The sequence below is a fragment of the Ictidomys tridecemlineatus genome, chromosome 8, assembly GCF_052094955.1.
Source record: "Ictidomys tridecemlineatus isolate mIctTri1 chromosome 8, mIctTri1.hap1, whole genome shotgun sequence".
Classification (NCBI taxonomy): domain Eukaryota; kingdom Metazoa; phylum Chordata; class Mammalia; order Rodentia; family Sciuridae; genus Ictidomys; species Ictidomys tridecemlineatus.
Window position 1 is genome coordinate 61,530,693 of NC_135484.1, and position 13,183 is coordinate 61,543,875.

The 13,183-nt window shown below is 31.1% G+C and overlaps 1 protein-coding gene across 4 annotated transcripts in view; it reads left to right on the forward strand.

Moving 5' to 3' along the window:
- Ascc3 (activating signal cointegrator 1 complex subunit 3) overlaps positions 1-13,183 on the forward strand; it is a 340,007-nt gene that overhangs the window by 123,926 nt on the left and 202,898 nt on the right. For all 4 annotated transcript variants that reach the window (XM_078019561.1, XM_078019562.1, XM_078019563.1 and 1 more), the window contains 2 exons: positions 2,494-2,670; positions 5,185-5,256. In XM_078019561.1, the coding sequence (XP_077875687.1) occupies positions 2,494-2,670; positions 5,185-5,256 (249 nt within the window). The remainder of the gene's footprint in view (positions 1-2,493; positions 2,671-5,184; positions 5,257-13,183) is intronic.

Consider the following 13,183-nt stretch of genomic DNA (forward strand, 5'->3'; position numbering starts at 1 on the left):
TTAGTACATTTGCCAGAAGTTCTGTCATTCACATCTTTTTATAAGGGGATTTATTTAACTAGGACAGCTTTGTTTTCTTTACCCCTCTGTCCCCATAGAGAGAGAAAGTAGAATGTAGTCTTGCTGCTAATTCTTTCTGTATGTATGTACACACATACATACACACACCCATATGCATGTAACATGTATATTTTTAAAGCAATCATATCTTCATAAAAGTTTTTGCAAATATACATGTAGAATATAATTTTATATATGGTTTATAAATATGATAAATGGTATAAAATGGGATATTTTATGTATCATTTAATTACATAAGTATATAATTAATCTTAAGATATAATGTTATGGACATATAGTTTATAATTAAGTAATATATTAATTCATACCTCACATTATCATCTCCATAATCATTTTCCATTTATGTTTCCTTATAATCATTTGCTAAATAATTGTTTATTATCTTAAGAATATTTTCAAATTCCTTAGCTGGATAGTAAAGATTATTAAATCCTGGTCTTTCTTTCTGATTTTAACTGCTATATATCTGTTGAAAAGTAGACAAATACACGTCGACTACTGTGTTTATGATTCTCATATTTCCAATATATTAATGCAGTGCTCATGAGTGTTTAATAGAAGCAAAGTTCTTCTTTTTTGTTTGTTGTGATTACCATATGTGCCCCGTAGATGGCAGTGTTTTACATCATTCTATATTTGTTACTAATGTAGACCTGTGACAGGAAGCTGTTCCAGCTGTCCATGATCTGAAATTACGTGCTAGAGACGAGACTAAATACCCAACACACTTGAAATGATGGGGAGAAATTTAGAAAAGATGGAAATACAAGAACTCTTAAATATGTTGTATTCAACAACATTGATCTGGTATTAGTTGTCTCAGTTACTTTGATTTCACTGAGTAGGGAGACTGTCCAAATTTAGATTTTTTGTGTGAGGGGAAACATGAAAGTTTAGTGCCTCATTTTTGTGTTAAATGATAAAAATAAATCTTTAAAGCACTATTTTTATATCATTTTGAACAATGGATTCTTTTTAGGGAAATATCTGTGGCATAAAAAGCTTTGGGATTTGGTTTAGGACATAAAATTCCAAATTTTTCTTATTTCAAGTAAAGTATTTCTCAAAGGACTTCATTATGTTAAAATTATGAGTTATACTTTTAGATTAAAAACATGGTTGTTCTATAATGGATTTTTAGCAGAAAAATGTCTCAGGTGATTGCTAGGGGACCAGGTATTTAACATCAAATGGGCTTAAAATTTTGTTCAGTAAATTTTGTATTTTAAATAATAATTTTAAAAAGAAATATAACTTCTATTTCTTTCCAGATTACTGTGGACACTATATATAACTATAGAGTAATTAAAATCATTCTAATTACTTTGTATGATGAAGGAGTTTTCTTAAATAACAGGTGTGATAATATAATATTCCATTATTTGGAGTTCTTTGCTTTTGGTTCAGTTTTTGCTGATACCTGTATGATTTCTTTAGTGAAAACAAATATATGGTAATATGTTCTATATGTGTGTATATTTTGATTTCCACCCAATTCTGTCAGTTTTTTATTCTTCCTATTTATACTTCTCTATATATTCTCTACATGTGTCTTATTCAGTTTTGCATCCTTAGTTCCTACAGATTAAGTGGTACTCCAGTGTTGATGGAGGAGTAATTCTGGGAGTATTACTGTTATTCATACTGGGCTAATTTGCTTATTGACAAATAGATTCAGCTAATTTGTCAACAACTTCCTCAAAAAAATGGCTGTGAAATTGATAGCAGCATCATGGGATCATAATGGTGTGTTTTATTTACCAAATGAATGGAAGCTTTATGGTTTTGGTTTTGATTTTTGTGTTTGGTACCATTGATTAAATCCAAAGGCACTTTACCACTGAGCCACATCCCCAAGCCCTTTTAAATTTTTTTTTTTTTTAATTGTGAGACAGGGTTTCCCTAAGTTGCTTAGGGCCTTGCTGAGTTGCTGAGGCTGATCTTTGAACTTGGAGTACTCATGCCTGAGTCTCCCGAGCCTCTGGGATTATAGGTGTGTGCCACTGTGGTGCTGATTGGAAGTTTTGACCATCCATCAATATTATCTTTGTGGGTATATTACATTGTTATCAGAGAATTTACCCTATATGTTTTTTAGTTTGAGGAAGTTAATGAGTTTTTGTTGACCTAATAATATGTTCCATTGTTATAAATTTTTATTGCTATTTAATATAAATTCCTATGCATATTTTTAATAGTAGGGGGTTCTATTATGTATCTGTTGGATCAAGGTTGTGAATTGTGAGCTTTAGAGTTTTGCTTGGTAAGACCCTCAGTTGATATCTGAACTGATTTCCTTCTACAATTTTTAGAAGGTCCTATTAATAGGACACATAATACTGATTTTAGTTAAATTAATGTAAACAACCCATACTTATTTAAAGTAACTTCCAATTAACATAACCCATGTAGGTTGAATCCACACAGAGTATGATAAGGATACTTGGACTGTCTGCAACCTTACCCAACTACCTTGATGTTGCTACATTTTTACATGTTAATCCCTACATTGGACTTTTCTACTTTGATGGCCGTTTTCGTCCAGTACCTCTTGGACAGACGTTTTTGGGGATTAAAAGTGCAAATAAGGTAAAATATTCATTTTAATAATTATATTTTTCTAAAAAATATTTATGTTGACTTACTGTTGAATACTTGTCTGGAAATTAAGACTGCAAAAGACTATTTTAGTAGCATTCCTAATGTGCTATCTAAGACAAAATCAAATATACCTCCTCAATGACTGGTAGTTGAATACATCTTACAGAAAGGTGCTTTTAGTAGTTTGTATTGCTATTTTCAATGTATATTTTGTGTTCTTAGTAAAATATCAGAAAGTTCTTTTGACTGAAACCCATTGTAAAATAATAAGAGCTCTACTAAACTAGTAATAAATATTTTAATATAATGTTAACAAAATAATAAGATATTTTATAACTGAAATTATATAATTGAAAAATAATTTTGTGGTAGCAACCATAAGGAGAGATATTCTGTTTAATTTAAAATGTTTTATAATTATCATATATATATATAATGTCATTTCTAAAATTCTATATAGTGCTTCAAAACTCTGCTTATCTAATTCCTTAAGTAGTACTATTAAAGTAGTACTATTTGCATTATTAGAGTGCTTATTACAGACTAATTTGATAATATGAAGGAAAACTTTGTTTTATATTTTATACAAAGCTGTGTTTAACATTTATTTTTTATTATTCTCTTCAACAACCCATATTTTTCTTTAGAAGAAATAACTGTAGGACGTATGATAAAACTTACAGCCTTTTGACCTCCTTAGTTAAGAGAACAAGATGCAGTCATATGCTATCATGTCAAACTTCTTCTTTATTGTGTTAATTTACTTCTTTCTAAGAAAATATTTTATTTGTAAAATAGAGCCTTATACTATTGTAAGTTAAATATTCGCTAATAGATTTTAGAAATGACTGTTACAATAGATATCTCTTGCATAAATGTCAAGAGATCTTTCAAATTTTAGAGCTCTTTTTCAGACTTATTCATAATAAATATCACAATATGGTGATATTATATGAATATTTCAATATTTGTTGATTATTTTAAGTGCTCTCTAGTATTACTTGATGCTTGTTTTTCAGTCATGTTTAACATATATTTGATTATTTAGTTCATTTTAATGTATCAGAGTGATAAATGTAGAACTGCTTCTTTATGGCTTTAGATTATATTTTGCTTTATAATTTAAATGTTAGCAGATGGTTATCATAGAGATATTAGGAAAAGAAAATTGTTACAGATTTCTGTCATTCATCTTAAAACTTATTTTCTTCCACTGCATCATACAAATTGATAAATTCTTTAAAACTAATTAAAATTTTTATCACAATATGTTAGCATCATACTCATGAAAGGAATGGTGTCAGAAGATGAGCTATCAGTTATTTTGAAAATTTAAAAATTTAGAAAGTTTTAAAACTTATATATTTAAATAGTTTAAATAGTTAATTATGCTTTTTTAAATAAATGTAGACTTTTGTCTTATTAAATTTATTAGTATTATTAGAATTTATTAGTATTAGTATTCATTAGTAGAAATATGCAATGGGTAACCATTAAGTCTTCCCCCAAGGTGTTTTCAATATGTTTTATAACCAGTTGTTATTTTGTCATTTATTATAAGAAGACATCCTTGTAGACTTCTCAGTTTCATTCAAAAATTCATAATATGATCCCATTGTTATGAAAGAATATGTCAAAGTGCTATAAGTAATATTCATAATTTAGACTAATGGCTTTGTACAGAATTCAACCCAAAGTGTACTGAAAAAGTTATTGGGATTTATTTGGTGGTAATAGGGTTGTTTTTTTAAGTCATTGGTGGAAATAAATTATTCTATGATCACCCTAACCTATTTAGCCACTATCAGTTAAAATAGTTCTAGATTTTAAAAATGTTTATTTTACTGAAATAAAATATCCAAATTATATTAATTTCACACATACATGACCCTTTTCCTTACCTTCTTACCTTTTTAGTTAGACACTTCCTCGTCATTAATAGGGAAAAGGAAACCCTTTTTTATTCAGTTTGTATATTAGGTTTGTAATTAATCTGAAAACTGTTTCTGTAGAAAAATAGTTCTCCTGTTTATACACATTACAGAAACTGTCTGTTTCCTAGGATCCATCTCAATATGGCATTTGCCATCCCACCTGAAGTGTTCTCACAACTTTGAGAATTAAAAAGGAAAAATGTATATATAGATTATGGAATGAAATAAAAGAAAAGCATCCTTTTCTAGGGAAAGTAGAGAGAACTTTTAAAGTTATTCTAAAATACCTATAACTAGTATATTATTCTTAAAGTAGTGTCTTTTAAAAACTTGGCATTCTTATCTACGAGTAAGAGGAAGGGGCAGTCTGAATCTTTGAAGTATTTCATCAGTAGTTTTAATTGCATTGTATTTGTTTCTTATGGGAAGTTTTATGTATTTGTTGCTTCTGTGTATACTAGTTTAAGAGGTAAAAAAAAAGGATGCATTATAATTGACAAAGTTTTATTTCTAGGTAGAAAGTTTATAACATTTCATTTGATATTTTTTATGTTTTATAAACTTTAAGATGCAGCAGTTGAATAACATGGATGAAGTATGCTATGAAAGTGTTTTGAAGCAAGTAAAAGCTGGACACCAGGTACACTTAATTTATTTTATCATTTTTTAAAGACTACTTATTGATAAAAATTTCTAATTTTTAGATTATTCATGAAAAACTTTTCTTTGAATTATGGGACAGTGACTCAAAGGTTTTATTTCTTAAAAATTGCTGTACTCAATAAGTAATCATATCCCACAAAAATAATCATAGATAATATTGACATCCCACTATTAATAATAGGTCATGCATTTTGTTTGACATTTTTAATACAAAAATTAAAGTTTAAAAAAGCACCAATCTGTATTAGCTCAAATTTTTAATCCATATCTTCTTACACAATACAGAAATTTTTAGTGTTATATTATTATTAGTATTTTCATGAATTTGTGTTAATTGAAACACTCACACATACACACACACACACACATATACAAAATAACATTTTGTATTGTTTTATGGTGTTCATGAATTAAGCAGTTTGGGGATAGGTGTGTAACTCAGTGATAGAGTGCTTGCTTGCCTAGTATGCACAAAGCCCCTATTTAGATCTCCACCACTGCAAAGTAAAAGAAAAGAGAATAGCAATTTCATTTTAAATCTCCTTTTTATCTAAACTTTTTCAATTAAGATTTTCAGTTAAAAGAAGAATGATAATAATTGCTTATATAAAAATTAATCATTGTTCAATTGTTTATGTTTCTTTGGGTAGATTTGTTAAAGGATTTATTTATTTATATGTACAGTGTTAACCTTCAAGACATGATATGTTTTTCTGGCCTTTTGGTTTTTAAATTCCTTTTAAGTGCAGGAGAACCTTTTGTCCCCCAGATTAAATCTTATTTGCAGCACCAATATATATATATAACATTGTGACTTCACAGCATGGGACACCACTCAGTAAACACCCTGGAAAGAATTGTTATTTAAATAAATTTATTATACTACTACAGAATTTTAAATATGAATTTATAATTAAAAATATGTCTTTGGTAAATAAAATGCAGCTTTATCCCTAAATGTTGGAAAAGGAAGTAGTTCCAATTGAAGAAAATTTTAAATAAATGTATAATTTAAGGGATCCGAGGAAAACTGTCTCTTCTTTCATTTCTGGCATAGTTCCATCCCTATAAAAGGGACTATGATGTCTCCTAAGAAATCTTGATGTATAAAACAGAGATGCTGGACAGAGATATTTGGTCAGTAGAGATGTGGTCTTCCTGCCAATTTTCCCCAATTTTAGTATAGATTCATTCATTGCTTTGTTTTTTAGAATGAAAGCTGACTAAGGGCGGGCTCTTATAGTAAGTTAGTTTTGATTTATTGTTCTAAATCTGGTGCCTCCTTACAAAGATAGACTTCAATGAGATATACAAAGGAAATCTTCAGTGACTAGGGACTGGTTTCCTAGAACATGAGGAGCCTATCAATTCAATGTGGCTGAGGCAGAAGTTAGCAATAAGGATTACCTCTCCAAGTCCTGTCATGTCATGATATCCATGAGTGCCAATTCTTTAAGAAGTGTCAACACTAAGCATTCTTCTCTTGTACTCACATCTGGCTAAAACTGCACTGTGGGTAATTGTATAATGTTTAATTATTGTTTGAGAGCCTGTGGACAGACTTTGATATTTTAGATTGTATCAGATCTGTGCTGCTCCAAACAAAAATTAGAGCAGATAACTATGACCCTTCCTTAGGCTGTATACAATAAGGAATGAGGTTTTGGCTGTAGTTTCAATTCCTGTTCTTGAGTGATTTTCGATGATGTTTGTTTTCCATAATAAGAGGATTTACTTAAGCTTCGTAGAAATACCTACATATCTCCTCATTATTTTAATTATAAAAATAAAATGACATTTTAAAAATAGTTTGTTATTTTATCATTATTAATGAAATTTTATACATTTCTCTCGTCTTTTATCCACTCACATATGCAGCTTTTCATTTTGCTCATCCAAGCACTTTTATTATTATTTATAATCCATTGTAAACTAGAATTATACTGAGTATACAGTTTTATATTCACTCTTTTTCTTAATGACTAATAAACATAATGTACCTACATACTCTTCACTATTTTATTATCTACAGGTAAGTAAAAGAATCTATTTTTCAGGTTCTAATTTGCAGATACTATATAAGTCTGTTTGGACTTTTAATTTTCCCAGTCCTCTGACATACACATGATTATTTCCTTTTTTTTTTTTAAGTGATGAATATATAACATGTTAGGCAGCTTCTCAAGGTCATACTACTAGTTAAGGCTGGCACCAGGATTTCAGTACAGGTCCTTTGTTAATAGAACTTTACATTGCTCCTTTGCCATTTAGCTGACATTGGCTGTTCCTTTATTATTGGTTATTCCCCCATTATTGAGTACTTTAAATGATTGCAATTATCTATTGTTAATGACAGTGCTGCTGTAATGATTATCTTTCTACCCACTGTTATTTTTTCTGTGTAAAAACTTATTTATGCTGCCCAAAGTGGCAAATACTTGTAATCTCAGCTACTCAGGAGGCTGAGATAAGAGGATCATAAGTTCTAGTCCATCCTGGGCAACTTTGTAAGATCCCATCTCAAAATTAAAAATAAATGGGGGGTCAGGGATGTGGCTTAGAGGTAGAGAACTCCTAAGTCCAACCTCCAGTACTTCAAAGAAAAAAAATGAATTTACATATGACAAGTTCCCAAAGGACTTTATGACTCAAATGCTACCTTTTTATGATTTGCCACATTATTCTAGAAATGTACTTCAAATGAATTACAACATTTCCTTGTCACCACAGACCTACATTAGATTATATAAATGTCTGCTATATTTCTTAGGAGCAATCTTATAAATGTAGTGTGATGTAAAGTTCTGTCCTAATATGCTTTTGCCATTTTGAATTTATTTTTTTCAATCCTAAGGCATTTTCAGTCAGAGTAGTGTCATACTAGTGAGTTCTGTTTTTATCAATTATTATCTCTAAATCACAATTATAATAATCCAGATATGCATACTTTTTTTTTTTGTATTCTGTTTGGGGTGTGCACTTATTTGCAATTAGAAAAACCTGTTCTTCCCCACATTTTTGTTACATACTGTGACCCTATTTTATATTTTAGCCCCTGTTCTAGTTTTATTAAAATGTGATTTCAACATGAGTAGTATGAAAGATATTGAATAAAGAAAGAACTTAACAAATTTAACCCTTGGGCATGCGAAAAAACAATAGTTTCAGGAGAAAATAATCACTGTTAATTCTACTACCCTGAGACAGCTTCTGTAGGTATATGTCCTTCCATTTCTTAAATGTACATTTCCCCTGTAATTCCCTGTTCTTTTTTCCCCTTGTATTCCTATAGCTTCTCTAAGCCATTGTATTTTTCTGGTTCAAAACTATGAGCAATCCATGCATAGAAACAATATTATTAAAATGTAAATATATGCTTTGCCTAAAGATATTATATTTCAAAATTGTAATCTATGTGTTCTATGCACTGTTGTCCTTTTAGATTTTGTATTCCAGGAGGATGGTTGCTACTAAGAAAGATTGGTTATGAGGGGACACTTTTGGTTTGGCTGCTAGTATGGTATCATGTACATGAACTGTATGGTAAATATGATTCGATTCGTATGAATTCCTTGTCATCTAAGACTCAACATACTTAGTGAAATAAGGGGCATGGGAAATTTGAAATACTTATGGACTATATCCCACTACTTGAAACTTGCCTCTAGTGTTGATAGTACTACAAAGTCTAGGCCAGTGCCTTCAGATTGTAAATATTAATCTGATAAGCCAGTTTTCTTTATCATTAATGGAATCATCACAAATCAACAGTCATTTTACAAGTAGAAGGGAGATCAATGGAGTAGAGTAAGGGGATTGAGGAGTGAAGAGGAACAGGAAGGGAGGAACTGCAAGATGAAATTGATTAAATTATGCTATGTACATTTATGGATATACCACAGAAAATTCTATCTTTACGTGTATCTGTAAAGTACTGATTTACAAAATGATAATAGAAGGAAGACTGGTAGAACAGAGGTAGGAGAATGGGGAAAAGAGGTGGCAAGGGAAAGAGAAAACATTGAGGACTGAAATGGAGCAAATTATATTCCATCCATGGATGATTATGTCAAAATGAGGCCCACTATTATTTATATCTATAATGCACTAATAAAATTTTTTTAAAAAATTAATTTAAAAAAGGTCTATGGAAGACTCTTTATTTTTTTTTCTAAGAGCTTAAGTCTGGCAGACACTCTGTATAATAATCAGCTATAACTCCCTTGTCATCTGTGGGATCCAATACCAAAACTTGATAAATAAAATCTATAAAATCCTTTTTTTAAAAAAATATTTTTTAGTTGTCAATGGGCCTTTTATATGCAATGCTGATAATCGAACCCAGTAGTCTTTATCATTAATGTGCTTCACACATGCCAGGCAAGTGCTCTACCACTGAGCCACTACTCCAGCCCTAAAATCCCCACCCCCCTTTTTAAAAAGTTCTTTTACAATATAATTCAAAAACAAAGCTCTATGATTTTCACTTCTTCAAACTTCCTGTATTATATGAATAGTTCTAGAAAGTTGCTCACAACTTAAATTTTCACTGTGTCGGTCTTAAGAATTGTTCTGTTTAAGTCTTCTGTTTGCAAGCTAATCTGTTGAGTACTATTTGTCCAATAAAATTATTTATCTTGATAAGTGGCAGCTTCTGCTGAATGCCTTTGTAATATATCTAGTACTGAAATTATCGTGTAGGTATGTTTTATGCATGACTCTACACATTTTGATTTTGAAGTTGGGGTAGATAACTGTTTCAGCAAGGTTGGCAATCCTTGATAATTATTCATTGATATTGAATTCACATAGGGGTTTGTTTTCAGAGACTTGGAAACCCTCAGAGGATTATTTTTCCTTAAAAAATCTTGAAGATTCTAGATGTTAACTCTTCTGCTATGGGTGTCCTATTGAGGAATTTTGAGCCTGATCCCACAGTATGTAGTTCATAGCCAACTTTTTCTTCTATCAGATGCCGTGTCTCTGATTTGATATCAAGCTCCTTGATCCATTTTGAGTTAACTTTTGTGCATGGCGAGAGAAAGGGATTCAGTTTCATTTTGTTGCATATGGATTTCCAGTTTTCCCAGCCATTTGTTGAAGATGCTATCCTTCCTCCATTGCATGCTTTTAGCCCCTTTATCAAATATAGGAAAGTTGTAGTTTTGTGGGTTGGTTTCTGTGTCCTCTATTCTGTACCATTGGTCCACCCGCCTGTTTTGATACCAGAACCATGCTGCCTTTGTTACTATTGCTCTGTAGTATAGTTTGAAGTCTGGTATCGCTATACCACCTGATTCACACTTCCTGCTTAGCATTGTTTTTGCTATTCTAGGTCTTTTATTTTTCCATATGAATTTCATGATTGCTTTCTCTATTTCTACAAGAAATGCCATTGGGATTTTGATTGGCATTTGGAAAGCAGTATGGAGATTTCTTGGAAAGCTGGGAATGGAACCACCATTTGACCCAGCTATTCCCCTTCTCGGTCTATTTCCTAAAGACCTAAAAAGACCATGCTACAGGGACACTGCTACATCGATGTTCATAGCAGCACAATTCACAATAGCAAGACTGTGGAACCAACCTAGATGCCCTTCAATAGACGAATGGATAAAAAAAATGTGGCATTTATACACAATGGAGTATTGCTCTGCATTAAAAAAATGACAAAATCATAGAATTTGGAGGGAAATGGATGGCATTAGAGCAGATTATGCTAAGTGAAGCTAGCCAAGCCCTAAAAAACAAATGACAAATGTCTTCTTTGATATAAGGAGAGTAACTAAGAACAGACTAGGGAAGAAGAGCACGAGAAGAAGACCAACATTAAACAAGGATGAGAGGTGGGAGGGAAAGGGAGAGAGAAGGGAAATTGCTTGGAAATGGAAGGAGACCCTCAGGGTTATACAAAATTACATACAAGAGGAAGTGAGGGGAAAAGGAAAAATAATACAAGGGGGAGGAATGAATTACAGTAGAGCGGGTAGAGAGAGAAGAGGGGAGGGGATGGTAGGGGATGGGGGATAGTAGAGGATAGGAAAGGCAGCAGAATACAACAGACTTGAATATGTCAATATGTAAATCAATGGAAGTATAACTGATGTGATTCTGCAATCTGTATATGGGGTAAAAATGGGAGTTCATAACCCACTTGAATCAAAGTGTGAAATATGATATATCAAGAACTATGTAATGTTTTGAACAACCAACAATAAAAAAAAAATCTTGAAGAGACATCTTAACTAAGCTGTAGTATTATATCCTATGCTTTTGTTATCAGATCAGCAAAGAATTTCCAGTACAGTGGAATTTCTGAACTGTGTTTTTTTCTACTCATAACTGAGGATCAAGATGATCTTATCCCAGTCACTTGCTATCTTTGTGTAGGTTTCCAAATAATAATTCTAAATAAATGAATTTCTATGCATCCATCTGTCAGAAAACGAAAAATACATAGTTCAACAACCTTTTCTTCTCGTCTAAAAAACAGCCAAATTCACTCTTCCTTATTCTACCAAATGTTGCTGAGTAAACTCTATATGTGCTTCATTATAAGAGACTTCCTTTTTAAAATTTTGTTGTATATGTAAATACAGCAAATTATTGGTAACATGCATATGCATTAATAGAAGAAAACAAAGTCAGAGATTTGCTTCTGGAATTGAATTATAGTTATTACATATTACCCATTTTTATTAAGCCACCACATATTTGATATGTTGCTTTTCTTTGTTATTAAAAGAAAATTTACTTATTTCTTATGGGGCTATGTGCTTAAACTTCAGCTGGATCATATTGCCATTTAAATATATCTTAATAGTATATAGTAGTAAGAAATATGTATGGCAGTCCAGTCTACACCAAGAAAACCAATTGTTTTTCCCTAGTACCACATCGTGCCACTGTAATTCCTCCAATTAAAAAAAAAATTCCTTTAGTAAATCCTTCTGGCTTTATCTGTTTTTGTTTCTTACCTTCATATTTGGATATTTCCCTGGTTTGTTTTCCCAAAGTACTTTGATTTTATCAGAGCAGTTTCTTTTCAGATCAGTATTTTAAAGATTGAAATATGTATCCATTAAAAAAAACCCATGATTTTCAGGCAACTAATCAGCTTTTATGCTAAAAATTAACAGTTACCACTTAAATTTATACATAAATTTATTTTGTTTCTACCCATTTGAGTTAAATTAGAATAGAGAAATTTCATGTTCAAAAGTCATACTGATATTCTCTGATCATACTATTCAACAGATTTCAGTATACCAATCATCTAAACTTGTGTGCTCATGTACTTAATAGATTTTATGTGCAGCTTTGCTTTAAAAGTATTAAAAACAGTAGGAGGCAGTTGTGTTCCACTCAGGCATGTGTGATGACAGATGGAGAAAATCTTTTCATGTTGATTTTTCAACAGTCCTACTCTGCAAGACTTCAAGCTCTTCTTGGCTATTGGGAAATTAAAAGTTGGCGATTCAGCCTTTAATTTTGATCCATCTGCTCAAACTAATGAGACGTCTCATTTGTAAGCTTCTCTTTGTGTTACCAAATGCAAGTACAGTTTTATCATTCCTGTTAATAATTCCCCTCCTCCTGTGTAACTTGCAGAATGGGAAAATAATTGATGCTTTAACTCCATTGAGATTTTTCTTATTATCCAATCTTTGTTACAACTATAGGAAAAGAAATTAGGAATGCCCTCAGATTATAACATCTTAGAAAGTTAACTTGTTCTTTTTTCACATTGTCAAAAGAGTTAAAACCTTTATTTAGTATATTCTTACTCAAAAATCTAACCTCCAATTTGAAAAATAAAAGACCATGTGTTATTTTAGAGGAAAAAATATCTTTGACCTTGGATTAATGCTAAAGAGCAACCTTTTTTTTTTTTTATTTAGATG